The 19,951-nt window shown below is 27.3% G+C and overlaps 3 protein-coding genes and 1 long non-coding RNA gene across 8 annotated transcripts; 2 read left to right on the forward strand and 2 right to left on the reverse strand.

Annotated features, from left to right (window-relative positions):
* The first annotated feature begins 1,148 nt into the window (after nt 1-1,148).
* Nucleotides 1,149-6,424, forward strand: LOC117210423 (CLK4-associating serine/arginine rich protein-like). 2 transcript variants are annotated; one of them, XM_033453427.1, is made up of 14 exons: nt 1,150-1,429; nt 1,776-1,873; nt 2,243-2,418; nt 2,492-2,707; nt 2,784-2,959; nt 3,075-3,148; nt 3,264-3,605; nt 3,711-4,124; nt 4,192-4,302; nt 4,383-4,431; nt 5,513-5,576; nt 5,648-5,753; nt 5,845-6,105; nt 6,191-6,424. In XM_033453427.1, exons 1-14 carry the CDS (start codon nt 1,298-1,300, stop codon nt 6,207-6,209), a joined length of 2,238 nt encoding a protein of 745 aa, XP_033309318.1. In that variant the 5' UTR covers nt 1,150-1,297; the 3' UTR covers nt 6,210-6,424. The 2 variants fall into 2 exon arrangements, with proteins under 2 accessions (XP_033309319.1, XP_033309318.1); XM_033453428.1 differs by lacking the exons at nt 5,845-6,105; nt 6,191-6,424 and having other exon boundaries at nt 1,149-1,429; nt 4,383-4,435.
* Nucleotides 6,425-7,481: 1,057 nt separating this feature from the next.
* On the forward strand, nt 7,482-12,179 carry LOC117210419. 4 transcript variants are annotated; one of them, XM_033453419.1, is made up of 7 exons: nt 7,482-7,696; nt 8,344-8,676; nt 8,963-9,604; nt 9,820-10,603; nt 10,805-10,859; nt 10,977-11,006; nt 11,179-12,179. In XM_033453419.1, exons 2-7 carry the CDS (start codon nt 8,360-8,362, stop codon nt 12,102-12,104), a joined length of 2,754 nt encoding a protein of 917 aa, XP_033309310.1. In that variant the 5' UTR covers nt 7,482-7,696; nt 8,344-8,359; the 3' UTR covers nt 12,105-12,179. The 4 variants fall into 4 exon arrangements, with proteins under 4 accessions (XP_033309310.1, XP_033309308.1, XP_033309309.1 ...); XM_033453417.1 differs by having other exon boundaries at nt 7,483-7,980; nt 8,356-8,676; XM_033453418.1 differs by having other exon boundaries at nt 7,483-7,696; nt 8,327-8,676.
* Nucleotides 12,180-15,245: 3,066 nt separating this feature from the next.
* LOC117210436 (speckle targeted PIP5K1A-regulated poly(A) polymerase-like) lies at nt 15,246-17,729 on the reverse strand. Its single transcript, XM_033453450.1, has 4 exons — nt 17,389-17,729; nt 17,236-17,318; nt 16,864-17,163; nt 15,246-16,770 (listed from the first exon to the last, which is right to left on the reverse strand). Exons 1-4 carry the CDS (start codon nt 17,631-17,633, stop codon nt 15,323-15,325), a joined length of 2,076 nt encoding a protein of 691 aa, XP_033309341.1. The 5' UTR covers nt 17,634-17,729; the 3' UTR covers nt 15,246-15,322.
* A 208-nt stretch (nt 17,730-17,937) lies between these two features.
* Nucleotides 17,938-18,500, reverse strand: LOC117210451. The gene is made up of 3 exons (XR_004488108.1): nt 18,421-18,500; nt 18,038-18,185; nt 17,938-17,947 (listed from the first exon to the last, which is right to left on the reverse strand). It is a non-coding gene; the product is annotated as an uncharacterized LOC117210451 (long non-coding RNA).
* Between the last annotated feature and the right edge of the window lie 1,451 nt (nt 18,501-19,951).

Here is a 19,951-nt window from a genome sequence, read left to right on the forward strand (position 1 = left end):
CCTTTAATACTCGATAAGAAAAATTATATGATACCATTTAGAAATGTTAAAGTGACCTTGAATTTCTATTAAATAAAAAAAATTTTTTGATACTGTTTACTGCAATTTGCTACCATCTAAGTACTGACTAACTCTTACCCGAAATATTTTTTCATCAGATTAGCAAAAAGGGCTAAAATGTCGTAGCAAACGTTACAATAAATACCCTGTACTGTAAATGTAAGGTAACTAAGATTTCATCACCAATTTTGGAATAATTTGGATGTAATATCTACTTAAATAAATTAGAGCAGGAGAATACTGTAATAGCCCGAATAATCGGGAATTTTCGGGAATTCTTCCAGACAAACAGCTCAACTAGATCTATTTATTACTCATTATAGTTAATAGGCTATACATATAAGTATGTATGTAGAAGTGAGTGAGGAACAATTTTTAGCGATTTTCATCAACCTATTTCTTGTACACTTTTCCTCCGCATGTGCATTACAGAAAAATAAAAAAGGCGATTGAAATTGCTGAATTGCTAAAAATCAAATAGCTTAAAAGTAAAATAATATACTAAACAGTTGCTATAAGAGAAGTTATAAATTTCATACCTTCTCTTCTATGCGAACGCCTGCTTTCGTATGAAGTTTAAAGTCGCTAAAATTACCATTGCATCATTCCATTCGAATATTTTAAGGAAAAAGACTTTTTTTGTTTTTAAATGAGTTTGAAAATTTAAATTTTGATCAATCTGTCATAGCAAATATGTACTTCACTATGCACCGTTCAGACGTTTCTTGGTATGTATCTCATGTATTACACGTATATACTATTTTACTATTATATTATTATGTTATATATGTATATATTTATATTTATATATGCATCAATATTATATAAAATATATTATATACATACAATAGTTCAATATAATAAAATAGATTTATAATAATATAATCCAATGCTTGTAGGATTTTAATTTAAATTAAGACTTTAACATATTATGTAATTAAAATTTGTACCGTAGGCATTGGACATTGCATTTTAAGAAGTGCAACCACATATAACGAAAACAGTCACAGTGCAAAAAGATTTTAGCTGATCTCCAACCTATCACCAATGTGGTAACGTAGAATCGCCTCTCTAGTAGAATCATATTTTCTGGATAAAGAATAGCGCTTGTAAAATACAATATGTCCACCTCTCAGGGGAAGAGTCTAATTAATAACTTTTTGGATTCCTTATATAGAAGTGTTAACATGAAAGTTCCTTTTTAATTTAGTGATTTGTGAATTATTTGATATGTACAATGAGTTTTTCCGTAAAAAAGACAGGTGGTAGAATGTGGCATGAAGCACGAAAACAGGAAAAGAAAATTCGTGGGATGCTGGTAGATTATCGTCGTAGAGCTGAACGTCGACGAGACTATTATGAAAAAATTGTAAGAAAACAAATTAAATAACGATTTTTATGTAAATTTTATTGAAATTATGAAACTTAACATTATTCCTCTTGTCATGAGACCAAAATTTTTATTCTCCTTTTATTATTAAGTTAACCTTAAACTCATTCCTAAGTCTATTATAGATACATTATGTCTATTCTATAATTATTAATAGTCGCTTAAAGATATAAATTCAGGAAATTACACATTTCACTTTCACATTGAGTTCACATCATTTCACATCGCGCAATTATATGCATGTATATATTATACATTATAATATATAGATGTCATACATGAAATATGTTCCATTTTATTATGCATACATTTAAATTTTCTTTAGAAATCAGATCCTACTCAATTTTTGCAACTTCATGGAAGACCTTGCAAAATACATTTGGATCCAGCAATTGCTACTGCTGGCGACAGTCCTGCAAATATGTAAGTCTTTGTGTTATTAATCACTTATTACACCTTTTGTCAAAACATCATTTCATCTTATAAATAAATTTTAATGCATATAATTCTTTAATTGTTAATATCATCATTCATATATTTTCATGCATATGTGTTATTATATATATTATTAATTAAAATTTAATATGTAATTAAAATTAAATTTAATATGTAACATTTTCATATCATACATGAATATAGGAATTATACATGAAAAAATATTTTATATACTAAACAGAAGAAGTAATTGAACATTTAATGAATTATGTTAAAAAACAGAATACTTGAAAATTTTATCATATAGCAGGATATAAATAAATAACTCTGTCTGTAAAATGTATGTTATATTGATAGGATGCCCTGGCAAGGAAACGAAGACAATCTTATTGACCGATTTGATGTACGTGCTCATCTTGATTGGATACCAGAAGCACCAGATTCTATTGATGTAGATATTGCTCTCACTAGTGAAGACAGACATATCAATTATGAACGCTATCGTATTATTGTTCAAAACGAATTTTTAGGAGGTGGGAGATTTATTTAAAATCTACATTTTATTTTTATTTAAAATTATTTGATAAATAATAGTCTTCAATGTAGTAACGGAAGAAAAATTTTTACACCAAATACATTTGGAAGAACAATTTGGTTCATCAACAAAGTTAGATTCTGCTAGGGATAAGAAGAAATCGTGTAATAATGTTGCGATTGGATATAATTATGAAACAGAAGAACCAATAACTGAAACAGTAAAATCATTGGATACTGTTATATCTGATGAAAAAGCAGACGATGAAGACAGTGATATAGATCTAGGTATAACTTATATTCTATAAATAATTATTATAGTACTTTGTCTTATATATTATAAACATTTAATTTTTCTTTCTAGATATTTGTGTAGATGTATCTCAAATAGAGCCATCACAAGCGCATGAAATGAACTTAGTAGCTCAAAAATATGGGCTTTTAGGCGCTGATTATTTTAGTTTTTTAACACAAGATTTTGAAGAAGCTGAAACATTGAGACAAGCACGTAAACAAGAAGAAGAAAAAGCTATGTACTCGGTAAAATATAAAATTAAATTAAATATATTTTTTGATAATATAACATGACTAAAGTTATTAATTACATATTACTAATTATATTATTATATATACATTTAATTAATTCACATCACAGGGTAGAAGATCACGTAGAGAAAGACGTGCATTTAGAGAAAAAAAGATGATTGGTCGAGTTATGAGTCCACCTAGGTAGTCACTTTTATATTATAATATTAGTACACTTATTACTATAGTAATAAGTACTTAATCAGTTAGTCCTTATTATCAAAAATATATTTAAAATATTTTACATTTTGCTTATTAGTTATGCAGCAAGGGAAAGTCCTGAATACAATCCCTATAGAAAATCTTCATCCAAATCTCGCTCGAGATCTGTTTCACCTATAAACACTGGACAAATAACTTATATTACAAGTTTTGGTGGTGAAGAAGAGACTCATGGAAGTTCGTCTCATGTCACTTCTTCCAACTCGAAAAAAGTCAATTACTCTCATCTTAGACGTAGAAGATCAGACAGCCCAGCACTTAATGAACGTACAATTAATAGAAAACTTTCAAAATCAAGATCTAGGAGTTGCTCTCGATCTGTTAATAAATCTAAATCATACAGAAACCGTGATAGGAAACGAAGTGCGTCGAGGACCAGGTACGTTCATCGATATTTACATACATATAAGGGTATTTGTATATATAATGTATATATATATATATATATATATACTTATGCTACTAATTGATATATAATTTTTAGATCAAGAAGAACACGTTCGAGACATAGAAAAATCACAAGATCGCGAACAAGAAGTCGTTCAAGGCGATCACGAACTCGAAGTGAATCTAGATCTCGATATAGAAGTTTTACTAGATCTCGTTCGCGCACCATTTCAAGGTCTAGATCTAGATCCCGCTCTCGTCCAAAAAGATCTAGAAGTTCATCTTCGAGCAGTATATCTAGATCAAAGTCAAGATCGAGATCAAGATCTAAGTCACATAACAGAAGTCACTCAAGAGATAGTTATCGTCGAAGACATTATTCTCCATCGAAATCAGTATCTAAATCTCGATCCAGAACTAAATCTCAATCTAGATCTAGATCAAGATCAAGAAGTCAATCCAGATGCAAACGATCTCGTAGTGTCGAAAATAAAGTGCCAGCACTGCCAAGGTGGGATATATATTGTAATAAATATGAAACTTTCGGTATGTTTATTACTTTTTAATTATGATATTAGATATTACGGCCGACGTGGGAAATCATCAAGTTTGGAATTAGAATTATCAGATAACGAAGAAAAAGTCTCTCCGGCAGCATCGAAACTAACGGTTACTAATATCACGAACATGTAAATTTAATATTAATTATATTACACTACAAATTTAAAACTAGCTTTAAGGAGTCTTTTAATTAACTTAAATATTTCAGGAACAAGCCAAAAGCAGGGTTAAGTACAAATTCTGGTGGCGGACACAAAGTCAGTAAGAACCATAACGCTTACTTAGTCACTTAAAGCACAGAGAATAAAAGACAGTATATACTCTTTATATAACTACCCTCTCGACGAAGAACTTCAACAAGTGCTACTTGTTTTCATTCTGTTGGATAATACAAGGCGTTTAAATCACGTTCTTTATATTTCACATTTAATCAATTCATTTCGGGTTCTTAATACATGTCCAGTAGGAGAAAGACATGAAGAATTTGATTTAATAGCTCCATTAATGACGTTTCTCAGAAATTATTTCTGTGAAATTTTCATTTTTATTATTGACGTTATCAGAATGAAAACATTAAATTTTTTATAGTTTAATATATTTGTTTCGTAGACGTAGTAATACAAAAGTCTTCAGTATAGGATATATTTGATACCAATATCTTAATATGTAATAGCATAATAAATTTTTTAAAATTTTAATATAATCTTCACTATATATGTAATATATCTTAAACTTATACAAAATATGGAACTTCATACTATTTAATAGCATATACAGGGTGTTAAAAAAAAGCATTCAATATTTCTATGTTACGTAGGACACATCATACTGATTAAAATAAATTTAGTAAATATAGGTTGGAAGCTCAACCGTTTCCGAGAAATATACTTTTTTATGTTAGCATTATGATAAATGACAGAAGAATTACCAATACCAGAAAAAAATGCCAATTGTCTATAGAAATTGAAGGAAAACATGTGGAACGTCCTCTATAAATATTAAGAAGCCAATATTCACCTTTCGAACTATACTTTTACTAAGATTATTTTACTCAGTAAGGTGTATCCTATGTACCACATATATATTGAATGGTTTTTCTGAACATCCTATATATAAATATAAAATTTCTTCGAAATTTTTATTTATTTAAAATCATTAATGAACTACTTGTACCAAAAAGTTTAAATATTTCGAATAAAAGAAAGAAGTGTAACAAATAATATTCTTTAATGTTACAAAATTTATATTAAAATTTTAGAAATATTTTATACTTTGCTATACATATCAGAAAAAAATTGTAGTAATTGTAAACAGACTTTTAAGAGTTACATTTTTCAGTCACTGAAGATCACACCCCAGGAACGGCTTAAGAAGAAGATGCAAGCTTTATTAAATAGACAGTGTAAGTAAAATTTATAAAAACTTCTATAACAAACGTAGTTTTAGTATAATATAATTATATTTATATTTTAGATAAAGCTGATAAAAAAGCCGAGCAACTTAGAATTGAAAAAATGGAACAGCAAAGGCAAGATCGAGAAGATGAAATTCGGGAAATGTCTTTGAAGTTACGTAGAAAGTATGCTATTATCTCTATTCTATATATTCTTTATATTTAATTTAATATTACTTATCTTCTATCATTATTATTTTGGTTTAACAATTTTTAGACAAAGAGAACGAAGACATCGTTATGAAGGTCATAGTTCTGATTCACATTCCTCTGTATCGCGTACGCCAAGCCCTGGTCGTAGTCCACGAATTGTCCGTCGAGAAAGGAAAGATAGGGATGTGAGGGATTTCGAACACGATCGTGAACGGGAAAGAGATAGAGAACGAGACAGGCGGGATGATCGAGAAAAGTTTAGAAGTGAATCTCGTAGGAGATACAGAGATTCTCCACTTCGTTCTTTAAGTCCAAGAAATAGCCGGTAAAATTGCAAATGCTCTTTATAGTACATTGAATTAAAATTAAGATGGTCTTCCAATACGTTTCATTAACGTTTATTCTTTTAGGGGCCTAGTCGATTATTGACGAGAAAGCATGCGGTTAATCTTCCATTTGATGGGCTTAAAATTTTATTAGATACTTCCTGTATTGCATTCCTTTCATAAAATGCTACAAATGCTCTAAGAAATGCGATAAAGAAAGATACAAAACACATGATATGACTATAATTTACAATTATCCTTCAATTGATTAATATTGTTTAAACTTATATTATAAAAATAAACACAGTTGTTTATTTATATCTTATTATTATTATCATTATTATTCAACAGGAACTTTATATCTCTCTGTTACAACTAAATATTATTATCTAAATCTAAATAAGATTAAGTAATAATTTCAATGTTTCAATTTCATTTTTATAATTTTGATTTTAGAATGTTTGCCACTTTTTAATCATTTATATTATGAAATTAATTTAGCATATAAAATATTTTAATAAAATATTTTTAATTTCTAAAAAAAGTGCATAAAACTAATTTTTTAATTTTAATAAATATAACTAGAAGATACATATATATGTATTAGTTTTTATAACAAAAATTCATTTTTCTTAAAAATTTAATAAATTTATAATTGTTTGTATTTAACACTATGATACTAAATAAAAGTGTTTTTTTATTTAATTGCTACAATTTTAGCAGTTAAAAATTTTATAAATATATATACAATAACTTCAATTTCAATAAAATGATATAAATGAAAAGTTTATATATTTTAAATAACATTATTAATCTTCGGAAATATAATAAAGTACTAGAATTATTTATTAATAATATTTGTATCATTTAAATTGCACATTTCCCTCTTTTTGTTCAATGTGGTAAGTATAATATTTGTATTTACATCTAGGTGTAAACTATTGCCATAGTCATATAAACAAATTTGGACATTCTCATACTGAAAGTATTGACGAAATCGTCCGTTTTTTGAGTGGAAAAGATCAAGATGGAGGTCAAAGAAAGGTCTTGTTCTGCGCATGGGTAATACGTATATACATATACATACATAGATACTATGAATATTTCAAACCAGAAATGAGTAGTCATTTCTGTTCGAACAGAGCAGATTCATACTTACACTCTACTTATCTCTCTAACTCGCAGAACAAGATCTTTTCTTATTGTCCATCTTGATATTTTTCGACTCAAAAGATCGACGATTTTCCCTAGCGAGTACCAGACCCGTTTTTATGACCATGTTGTAGTACTTGTAAGGAACAAATTGAATGAAAGCGTTTATATGAATCCTTATTACGAGATTAATATAAATTTGACAAAACAATGAATTAATTAAAATCAATAATATAATTCTTTATACTAATAATGTATCATTTTAATATTGTTAATTAACGTATTGAAATTCATATGAGTATACCCTTGTTTTACACCGTACCTCAAATCTGTTAGTAACTAATATGGCGGAATAGATAGATGTTGACTTTTCAAGATCCGGATATCTCGGATTCAAATATTTCTACATAATAGAGTTTAAGAAGAGACAAGTTAAATGTAATTCATTTATGTCATTATTGGTACACGTTGTAATTATCATTGAGGTCACGTGTTGTGTACTTAATTGTACTGAGTATTATTAACAATAAGTGCGTATATTACCTATTAGAACAGTCTACTTGGCAAACAACTGTAACTTCGGTTCTTAACGTAAATGTATAATAAGCGTCATTTACAAAATCAAGAAACATACGACTTTTTAATTATTTTGATTTTAAATAAAGATAATACGACTTACGTAATGAGAGTGTTAATATCAATTTTATATATTCCATCGAAAGGTTAAGAGATGCGTTTATTATTTAAAGTTCAATTTATTAAAGAATACCTATAATTGTATTAAGTACATTATTCAAAAGAAATTAAATGTACTTAATAATGAAAATTTTGTATTACTTTAATTATTACGTTTTAATACATCTATTACATAAATGTTTTACTAAAACATATCATTACAAGTAGATATATTGTAAACTTTAAAATTAAGACTATAACATAATAATGTCCTTTAGAAACATTTGAATCAACTTAATTTTATCGTAAACCAAAAATCAAATTTTTAGAATATTTGTTATAAACTTATCATGACATGAAAGATATGAAATGTTAATTTTATAGTGTTTTTAGTTAACTGAACAATTTAGTTGATCTTTCAGAAAAATGTGTGATTTAGCAAAAAAAATGAAAGATTCAAGTGTTAAGAACAATGTGCAAAATGAATCAATGGATCAGTTTTATACAAAACAAAGTGTTGATAAGAAAGAATCTGCATTAAAAAGTACAAATGAAGATGTTCAACGTGCAATTGAAGGTTTAAAGGATATACCAGATGAGGAACTTCAAGAATTTCTTGATGATGAAGATTTTATGGAAGGTTTAGATGTTGTTGATGCTTGGGAAGGTGATGAAGAAAAGGGTCGTGAAGTTGAATTTAAAACTACCCATGTTAAGGATCAAGAACAAAAACGTTCTTCTAGGTAGCATTAATCATATAGAATCCATATTGTTATAGCTATTTCTTATTATATCATAAAAATGAATTTATTATATAATATTACATAATAATTACAAATTATTATAAAATATTATAATAGCAACAAACTTTCACATAGAGTCAGTTTATAACTTATAATTATACATATCATAATTTTAATATCTAATGTTACATTATAAAATCAATGTAGTTTATGTTTAAAAATTTAAATTCTTCCCTTTGAATAATTAGTAATATACAGAAAAAAATTATTATAAGCTTACTTATAGGGAAAGATATCGACGTGACCACAAAGGAACTTACAATCGTGAAAGGCCGAAGAGAGAAGAAAAGAAACATGAAGAAATCCGTCGCGATCCTTCTAAAAGCACAAAAGATATAGAAAGGGACAAAATACGTACAAAAAGAGATAATGAAAGCAAACTTCTAGCTGAAAAAGAGAAAGCTATTAAACATTTGTTGGACTCTGATAATGTTGTACCTCCAGGTACAGAAACTGAAGCCATTCAGAGCATTACAGAGAGACAAAATATAGAACAAGCACAGATGCATGTGCGTAGGAGCCGAGAGCGACGTAGAAGTATAGAACGTCAAAGAGGAAACTCATTACGGCGTAGAACTCCAGACAGAATTAGACTAAATTCTCCTCGACGTAAATCTCCCCTAATATTAAGTCCAGAACATTGTAGAAGTACTTTCAAGATGAGCAATGAGAGACATCGAAGTCCACTGAAGTTTAGTCCTGACAAAAGAAGAAGTCCAAGATTTAATTGTGCTCGTAGAAGCCCTTTTGGATTCAGTCCAGAACGACGAAGAAGTCCAATTAGACGACTTAGTTGGGAACGAAGAACAAGTGCAGATAGAAGATGGAGTGCTGAACGACACAGGAGACGTATAAATATACATGAACGGTGAGAGGACATTATTTTTAAGCGTATATAACTGCTTAAGTTTTACTGTAGATATAAAAAAATGTTTCTTATATAAATCTATTTTGTAAAACAAGTTCGTATAAAATCTAAATCTAATGTAAAAAGTTTTTTGCTTTTATTAAATTATACTGGTGAAATTTATTAACGGTTTAAATTAAAAAAATATTTTAATTTTTAAAATTTAAATTGTCAAGCCGAAGAAGTCGGTCCCGTGATCGACAACGAAGTCGCAGTATGGAACGTCTTAGAAGAAAGGTCAGCCGCTCACCAATTAGTAGACGTTACAGTCCCCGTCGTAGAAGTCGAACTCGAAGTAGATCATTAGAACGTCGAAGGAAACGATCTCCCTTTATTAATGAACTTACAAGGCAACTAAGGAATGAAGCTATAATGACATCACACATGAATTCTGGATATACACATCCTTCGCCTATGGATGGCATACCACCTCTAATGAATAATGTATATCAGCAAGAAACAGAATCTAGACCATCAATGCCAATACCATCTTACATGCATCAAACTGGATTAGCACCACCAATGTCATCAAATATAACAACTGGTGGTCCACCTTTCATAAATTTTGAAAATTCATCTCAGCCAATGAATTTTGATTCTGTTCCATTACATCCATTACCTCAAACTGAATATGTTTCTGGTCCAGTAATGTATAATCAACCAAATACTGGTTCTATTCAGTCAACACATCGACCAGCACTTCTTCCAGCACCAATTTCATCACCACAACATGAATCTGCTACATCTACAGTGGAACATATACAAACATATAATTCATCTCATGGCATTCCTTCCACTCGTCAATCTCCAATTCAAAATTTTGAATTTTCTAATAAATCTAAGGATACAATCTCACAAAACTACAGGGAACGTAGATTTACGGATTCTTATAATGGATATCATACCTCACAAGAAGAACGATTGAAGACTCCTGAACCACCAGTCATCTCAGATACAAAAGTAATTTTGTTATATATTATAACAAAAAATTCTTTTTTTATATAGCTATATATTTTATTCTGTATTATCACACACAAAACAACAAATATTACTTTGAAATTAATGAGTAATATCTTTATGTACCTTTTCATGTAGTGTGTAGTTAAATTTTTAAATCTTGTATGAAAACATTAATATTTGCCTTATGAATTAATTTTACAGCAATTTGAAAAAACAAGTTTATCCAGTCTGTTAGAAGCATCTGTTTCTGCTAAAGGTGCGAATATATTTGATTTAATTACTATTCAAAGCTATATATACAATATTTCAAACATTTTTTATGTTTAATAAACAAAATTATTAGTTTATTTCTCACGTTTTATACATTTTTTAGATTCAACTAGTCTGCCAGTCTTGTATCCAGGTAAGAATAGTTTAATTTGTCAACTTATAATGGTTTCTACAGTTTATCTTTAATTAAAGCAACATTATTAAATAAATTTTTTAACATTATTTTCTTCTCAACCTAATTCAGGTACAGTGATATAGAAATGAGTAAATTAATTCTACGTAATTTTGTTTCTGTTTCACAATAGGATTCAAACCAGAAATATTACGTCACTGTGAACACGCTTTACGCGAACTTCCTATTGAAGATCTTCGTTTAAAAATGAAAGGACGATTTTTCTATGATCCAAAGAAGGAGAATATACAAAGTGAACAAAATGTATATTCGTCAAATTCGATTCTTTTACAAAAGAACAAAAACAAAATCTATTGGGAAGAAGAGGAAGGACAACATCTAACTTCGATAAAGCAAAATGTACAAATGCACCAAAAAATTTGTCAAACTGATGAAGTGGAAACAAATACAAAATTTGTTCAAGCGAGCGTTACTATGGTAGATTCTGAAGTACAAGTATATCCTCAAGATTTACAATATGCTGTTAAAGAAGAAAAACGACCTATTATGGATCGTTTAGATTGGAATGTGCGTGAAACATTTGATTGCACACCTAAATTTCGAGAGGCTGACGACTTGAGATGGAGTTTAAGTAATTCTTCTCAAAAAAGAACTTGGAATAGAACGGTATCACCTCCTAGAAGAATTGATGATCGTAAACATCGTATAGATTCTATATCTTCCTTAGATCATGGTTCAAGAAATATGAAATTAGAATCTCCAATAAGAAACAGAGATAATTTCTCCAGTCATAAAGGATCTGTACGAGATCATTATGTCCATGAAAGATACTCACCTAATTACAGGCATTCTTTAGAAGGACGTGATGAATTTCATGAAAACAGAAGTGATCATAGTCGAGGTGAAAGTCCAATGATGCTAGAAGATTCTGCAGAAGAATTGGAATTGGAACATACATTCCAAAGGGGAACAGATTGGCATGGAAGAGGGAAGTTACCAAGAGGTAGATCAAGTTCACTAATGAAACATGTGTACAGAGGAAAGCATTCAGGTGGAAGATCTTATCGCGGGCGTGGAAATTTTCGTGGAAAATTCTAAAATTATTTGCATAAAGCACAAACACTAAATGTAGAACCATGTAATCAAATATACCAATATATTTAAAAAGTTATAGTCTATTCTTGCAAAAATTTGGAAAGAAAGACATGAATTTATCGTTTTATTTAAAAATTAAATTTTTACATCATATGTTAAAATTATTCCAAAAATTATTACTAAAATAAAAATACATTTGAAATACAGATTGCATTTGAACATTACATCATAAATAATTAAATGCGTATATACATAAATATTCTTGACAAAATATAATAACATTATGTTTAAGGTGTAAATTATAAAATCATTTATATCTAGTGTTTTGTTGAATAAACATTTTATGGGACAATACAAACAGGTGGAAGAAAAACACTGTTTATGCTATCATTGAATTAATAAACAAATACAAATATGTGGTAATTATGAATTTCATGTATTACATTAATCACGGTTTATTACCTCGTTCTATTATTTATTCTTAACCATTTTTATAAATGTAACTGAAGTGTTCAACTGACCAATATTGAGAAAGAAAATTGAAATAACGTTTTACTATACATATTATAATATGTATTAATTAGAAAAATTATATTCATGTACAAAAAATTTCAAGTTCCATTTTAAATTGACATTATCTAATATATCAAATGAAGAATTAAAAATTGTTCTGTATTATTTATCTTCATTTTTCATATATTAAATACATATTCAAATTTTGTAATTTTAAAACAATATAAAATTAATGATTTTTCCATTTAAAAAATTCTACCAATTTAGAAATCATTTTATATGCACTCAAACATAGAAAAAATTTGATATTGAGAAATAACAATATATACATATATTTCTTTGGAATTTCCTTGGAATATCTTTTTAAATACAAAGGACAATAAATATAATTAAAAGCGTAAAAATACTTTTAGGTTAAAATATGACGTCCCCACAGATGTTTTAAGACGTGTGTAATACAATATGAATTTAATAATAATGATCTATTATGCAAAAAATGCTTATGATTTTAACAAGAAAGAGATGAAATAATATATTTATTTTTATTTTTATTGCTATTTACACTTTTATTAAAACCATGAACATAGGAATATTGGGACCCCTAGGTCCATGATTAAAACAACACTACAAGTCATATCAACATTTTATCTTTAATTTATAGTTGGAAATTAAAATCACGACTATATAAACATATTTTAACACTCGTATATTGTAGCCTAAAGAAAACTATGCGAAAATTCAGTCGTGACTAGTTGTAAAATATTAACATGAAACATAAGAATATCCTTATTCTGCGCATGCGTGACATACTATAAATGTCTCAGACAGAACAGTGACACTCTATACATCTCTATGTCTCAGACAGAACAGTGACACTCTATTCATCTCTGTCTCGCAAGAACCAGAACTTTGTTGACTTTCCACGTTTATCTTTCACGATTAGACATGACTCAATTTTCGGACGGTTTTCCCTAGGTTTTAGTACATCAGTGTGGAGACCTGTTTGTATGATCGTAATCGTGGTCCAACGAGACGAGGCAGTAGGCGCAAACAAAATGTGATTGTTGCGACTGCCACTATTGGCTACCTACTAGTGATACTCGAGTTTCTGTCTATCCTCATTCGACAGATTATAGGTATATACATATATATATCATATAATAAATGCTCATATTTAAAACAACATTACAGCCCGTAGAGTGCTGAAGCATTCTGCTTGCGTTACAACTTGAAACAATTCGAAAACTAATTCAACGTTTGAATAAAGAAATACACAACGAGAAAGATTAACTTGAACAATAATTTATATTTAAAACTGATTATATTTAAAACTGAATATTTATAATAGATTGATTACTTTAACAAGGATTTGTATTTTTATGAAATTTATTTATACTCTGAGCTCAGCGTGACAGTTCTAGCGGTTCAACGATTCTAACGATTCTCTCTGTTTTTGGGTCTCAGAGTAACAGATTTATCTGTTGAGTAGCCGATTTATTTGTTATTCAATAAGACAAATTCTTATTAACTAATGCTAATAAACATTAATTTGATTGGGGTTTACAGTATTAGAAAGCAAGCGATTTATGCCTTGGCAATGTTTTTTCCCACGGTAACGAAAGTAAATGCGAAATTTGAGAGTGATGACCGTTGTTATTGATAAATAATTTTGACATTTAATCAATAAATTTGTTAAATAACTTTTGTTCGTTGCCTTGGGCGCGCTGCTATACAGTTAGATTCGCGGCGTTAGAATTTACCCTATTACTATACAAGATATTCACGTTAGAGGGAGCCATAGTCATACACCAGTTCACAACAATAATAATAAAATTGAAATTACAAGATAAATTTTTTTAAAGTAATTAAGTATATAGACTTAGTTTTTGAAAAAATAAATAGAAAAGTTTTTGTAAAAATAAATAGATGTTTCTTTAAATAGGTCTGTCTTAACGAATAAAATGTTTAAACATGAAGAAACGATTAAAGAATTATTATATTTATATTATTTTTGTATGTATGATTTTTTTTTAAATATGTACTAACATTTATTTTGAAATACTCATTATTAATGAAAATAAAAATTGTACTATTGTACATCATACATTATCAGCCTTATGTAATTAATGAAAGTAAATATCTTAATTTTATGGTTCATCTAAATTCATACATGATATAAAATTAAGCTTTTAAAAGCTTTCTTTGCTTGTAATTAGTGTATGGTGTATTGATTTAAAAAAATACAATAATATTTTGAAACATTAAACAGCAATATTATTGTTCAAGCAGCCTAAAATTTTTGTGTATATATCATATCAATACAAATATTGCAAATATTTCGTTTATTAGAATCATTTTATATCATCTAACTTATATTACTTATTTTGTTATTATACAACTATTAATTGCTGTAATGTATTTTGTAACTTAATAGTTATAATCCTCTACATTATGAAAATCATATTTACTAATAAAAGGAAGATTTGTGGAATAAATAGATAAGGTTTATTTAAATTTAGTTTTGGTTTACTAATGACATTGAAATTAATATCTATATTTCTAAAAAATCTACAATAATCTAATACATTTTTAAAGAAAATTCATATTTTATAATACAGATCAAGATGTAATTCCTATTATTTTTCATGTTTTGGTCCAGAATTAGGTATTTAATATACATAATCAATATTATATATATGGATATAACATTACGATTTGTTAAATTGTTGCATATGTATCAATGTTCGTTTTATTATTTCAGCTATCTTAGCTCTAGCAAAACAAGCAAATTCTTGAAAAACATGATCATCACAATCTGTATTACTTACAGTTAAAATTACTTTTAAGGCATCTTTCTTTTTAAGTGTACAAATAAAATCTAAATTTGTTCTATTTATTATTTTTTCTTTACCACAATTTTTTATTGCGTGTTCTGACATAAGAGCTTCCTTTTGCAAACAACTCAAACTGGGATCTATAACATTATTGTCAATTCGTCTATTACGCCATATGCAATGGGTCCCAGTACAATGAAGTGTAACTGTTTGCTGTTTTTCTATATGCACATCTGATAACATCTCAACTTTTTGCTGCTTTGCTTCTGTTTCAACTGGAAGTACTTCAACTTGTACTATGAAAACTTTTTCAAAAATATCTTTTACTATGTTAAAAACAGTAGAATACCAGTCACCATTTGAAAATTTCGTTTTTTCTGTAGTGTTTACACATGTTTCCATACTATTTGATCCATATTGAGATTGATTTGCAGAAATTGTAATATTAAATCTACCTTTCTTTTTAAGATCTGTGGTGAGCAAAGTTTTCATTAGATCTTTATAATCATTTGTACTAGATATTGCACAAATTTCTGCACCAATTAAACAATATCTTATAACAGAATCCAATGTGGAAAATTGTGTGCCTGCTGTAACATTATGACTTAGTTCTATAGGGTCTTGTACACACATTGGTTTATTAATGTTGAATTTAAGAGATTCATCTTCTTTTACACATGCTTTATATCTATTCATACATGATGGTAAATTTTTTATATTTTTAAACTCTGATTCTGTGTGTACCATTCCATCTATCGGACATATTACATGCGATTTAAATTCAAAAGTCGCATAAAAAAAGAAAAAGCCATGAAGAAGTTGTGGAATATTATTTTTATTTGTAATTGGTGGTAATACTGCATTTTTGTCAAAATTAACTTGCCATCCATTTATAATTTGTGGTCGACGTGTACTTTTAAGTACCATTAAAGGAGGAATAATATTAACAGATGGCTGTTGTAAGTAAAAAATAATTAACAACACTAAAGCATAATTGGATATTTTCTGTCCACTTGATATTTTAAAATGTCGTGCCCAATATTTAATAAGCAACATTAGTGGTTTTAACCTGTTATCAAGAGATATGCAATATTTTATCAAATAGCTTTTATATACACCCAAACTATTCTTGAATGAAATATCACAAGAAACATTTGTTCTAACATAATAAAATTTTATAATAGGTGTCTTAGCTTTTGGAATTAATATTATGTTAGAAAAAACACAGTTCATTCGATACATAACTTTTTTTACTTCTTTAAAAATCTTATGCATAGTCCATGCATCTGTTGATGTACTTTTACTTTCATTTATTGGTTCACCTTCAATAAAAGGATATGTACTTTTATTAAAAAGAATAGTATAAATACATATATTATAAAATAATAATAAAATTGGATAAAAAATTGTCTTACCAATATCCATATATATATCTAAATCACATTCCTTAAAACCTAATCCAGTTTGAGTTGAACCAAACCTATATGTTTTACACCTTGGAAATATCACTTTAAATATTTTATCCATTTGTATACAAACAGATTTGTATCTTGTTTCTAGTTCAATATCAGTAAGTTGCACTGCATTTAAAAATAACATTAACTGATCATCAAACGTAGATTTTTCTTCAAATATATATTTTATGTTATCATAACTTATAGAATCTGTATTTTCCACAAGACTATTTTGTTTCTCTGATTTTGGCCTTTTTAAATCTAAGAAGAAGATAATTATAATTTATAAACATAAAAATATATATATATATTTTTCAAATGAATAATACTCACTATTATGTGCTTTTCTTTTTTCTATATTCAGCTTTACATTATCTATCCAAACTGGTTTATTTAATAAAGCTTCAGCAGAACTTCTACATTGTTAAAAGATTATAAATATAATTACAATATCAAACAATACAACAATATTAAATGTAATTTTACCTGTCACAAAACTCAACTATGAGATAACTTGGACCAAATTGATGTCCTTTAATTACACCATATTGTTGAAAAAAATGAATAAGTTTACGAGCAGGAATAAATTTCGGTAATGGCGAAACAACAATTGACCTTTCCATAACTTGCAATCGTTCCAGTCCTTTTAAATGTTTCCTACCTGCAAGATGACCTTGCAAGGCATATTCATCTTGAAAATATATTGAGCATACGTCACAATGTTTTGACATTTTTGATTAAGTATTTAAAAGCATATAATATTTTTCACTTCAAATTTATCAAAGTTTTATCTGCTTTGTCTTTTTTTTTTTTATTACTATTACACATTTAATAATGTACACATTAATAAGATATTTAAAAGATCGATCTTTTTTAAATTATATCTTTTTTTAAATATATAATTATGTAATATTATCTTATTTTTACAAAATATTGGCTATTACAGAATATTTTACTGAAATACAAATAAGTCTTTTTATTTTGTACAGAAGTCTCCTATCTTATTTAAAATGCACCAATTATTGTATTTATTTCTTACTTCCACCTTGAATAAAAAAGATAAGCATTATTTAGACGTAATATCATTGATAATTTTTTAATTTAACTTGTATTAATTTTATCAAGAATGTTTTACCATTTACTTTTTAAACTGCTTTTTTATCTGTTCACATATTCCATAATGTATTTTAAGAGTAATACATTTTTTAACTTAGTATTTAAATTCTTTCTTATAACAGAGAAATACAATAAATGCCCTTTTCTCTGAAGTTGTATATTTGAACCTGTAAATAATACGAGCAATGAAACAATCCAGTTTTTATTAACTTCAAATTTTAATCTGAACTTATAAAAATAGTATTGTCAACTTATAGTAGTTATAAGAATCAAATATTAGATTTTAATACATTACATAAAGATGACAATAAGTAAATATGGAATTGGTATCTACACATTACACATTTACATTGATGAATAATTTAGTTTACTTTATTAGTTTTCTTTCAGAGGATCGCTCACCGATAAATAATGATTTACAACATTCTACACTCTAACCTGTCCTAACCTAAGGTTTATTTCCATTGCTTACAATTTACAAACGTTTTGGGGGAAAATATCATATGTTCCTTACGACGAATTGTTGAATGTTAACGGAAATGACGTTATACCGTTATTCTCGTAAATGAAGCATATCAAAAAGTATTTTTAATTTTCGAAAATGTTGTAAATCTGTATTTGTAACAGTATTGCTACAAAGTTATTTAATGTTTTGTCAAATTTTAAACACGTGTAAAATGAAAGCATAGTTCAAATTAATACTTAATTTTAGTAATAACCTTATGAATAGAAGAAAGTGACACAATAAAATGTTATCTAAGGTCTCAGATATGCTTGTAATGTTTATCAAATTATTTTTGGTATTGATAAATGTTATTAAGTTTTACAAATATTTGTGTTGGATGTTCTTATATATTTAATATTAATATGAATATTTCTAATGAAATATTTGATATACAAGATTTAATTTTGTTCTCATAATATTTTATAATATAACTTAAAATTTACTTTTATCTTTACTTTGGATTTCCAAATTTAATTTGAAAAATTTCGTTTGGATGAAGTTCCAAGCTGAATGCATATTGTGTAATTCTTTACATTACAACATTATTGTTTCTAGAATCTGATGTCATATGAAAATAAATATACAATATTTTTGAAATTCAACAAAAAACATTTTACAAATTTTGTTATAACCCATCATGTGTCTGTGTACTTTTAATATCTTGTAACTACTTAAAACAGATTACTGAAGATTTAAAATATATAAATATATTTTTATAGTGCAAATTCATTGAATGAATTACTTTTGTTAAAATAGTGCAGTTACATAAATCTAATTTTTCAATAAAAGGTTTCAAACTAAGTGGTATAGAACATGGTATATATAATAAGTGGAAAATAGCTTTCAGTACTTTTAAAAAATTTTTCAATTTTCCAAACATGTTTAGAAGAATTACTTTAGCGAATGTAAGATCAAAAAATAACTTCAATTGCTTTTTATTAATATGTTACTTGCAATTTGATTTTACTGGATTAGATCCTTGTTTATGGATTAAATGCCTCAAAATATTAAAATACTGAAGTTTTTTACATCCCTTTTTAAATTGCTCCAAAAGCAAAGAAACAAGTGGAATAGGATCTTCATAATTAGCAACAATATTATTTTTTATACTTTCTTTTATAATAAAGTTATATATGTATTTCATTCCCAAGTTTATTTATGTCTAAAAGACAACTTATCAAACTTGTATAACTTTTATAACATGGTAAATTTGAAAATGTATAAATGAATATCTAATTCTTTATTTATATATTACAATATATGATAGACATTTTGTTTAGTAAATATTTCCCATTTTTTGTTTTATTATTTTCTTAGCTTTCATTTGAGTTAAACCTAAAATAATAATTTATTATTAGTAATTTATATCATGCTATTTTAAATTTACATAAGTTTAAGGTTATTTAATGACATATAAATGATACATAC

The sequence above is a fragment of the Bombus bifarius genome, unplaced genomic scaffold (assembly GCF_011952205.1).
Source record: "Bombus bifarius isolate JDL3187 unplaced genomic scaffold, Bbif_JDL3187 scf7180000008203, whole genome shotgun sequence".
NCBI classification, from domain to species: Eukaryota; Metazoa; Arthropoda; class Insecta; order Hymenoptera; family Apidae; genus Bombus; species Bombus bifarius.

Coding starts and splice junctions, on each gene's coding strand:
- LOC117210436 (XM_033453450.1), bottom strand. CDS start 17,633: ATGTCAAAACATTGTGACGTATGCTCAATATATTTTCAAGATGAATAT. Junction 17,319..17,388: donor ATAGTTGAGTTTTGTGACAG/GTAAAATTACAT, acceptor TTAACAATGTAG/AAGTTCTGCTGAAGCTTTAT. Junction 17,164..17,235: donor AAAAAGAAAAGCACATAATA/GTGAGTATTATT, acceptor TCTTCTTCTTAG/ATTTAAAAAGGCCAAAATCA.
- LOC117210419 (XM_033453419.1), top strand. CDS start 8,360: ATGTGTGATTTAGCAAAAAAAATGAAAGATTCAAGTGTTAAGAACAAT. Junction 10,860..10,976: donor AGCATCTGTTTCTGCTAAAG/GTGCGAATATAT, acceptor TACATTTTTTAG/ATTCAACTAGTCTGCCAGTC. Junction 11,007..11,178: donor TCTGCCAGTCTTGTATCCAG/GTAAGAATAGTT, acceptor GTTTCACAATAG/GATTCAAACCAGAAATATTA.
- LOC117210423 (XM_033453427.1), top strand. CDS start 1,298: ATGAGTTTTTCCGTAAAAAAGACAGGTGGTAGAATGTGGCATGAAGCA. Junction 1,430..1,775: donor GAGACTATTATGAAAAAATT/GTAAGAAAACAA, acceptor AATTTTCTTTAG/AAATCAGATCCTACTCAATT. Junction 2,960..3,074: donor AAGAAAAAGCTATGTACTCG/GTAAAATATAAA, acceptor TTCACATCACAG/GGTAGAAGATCACGTAGAGA.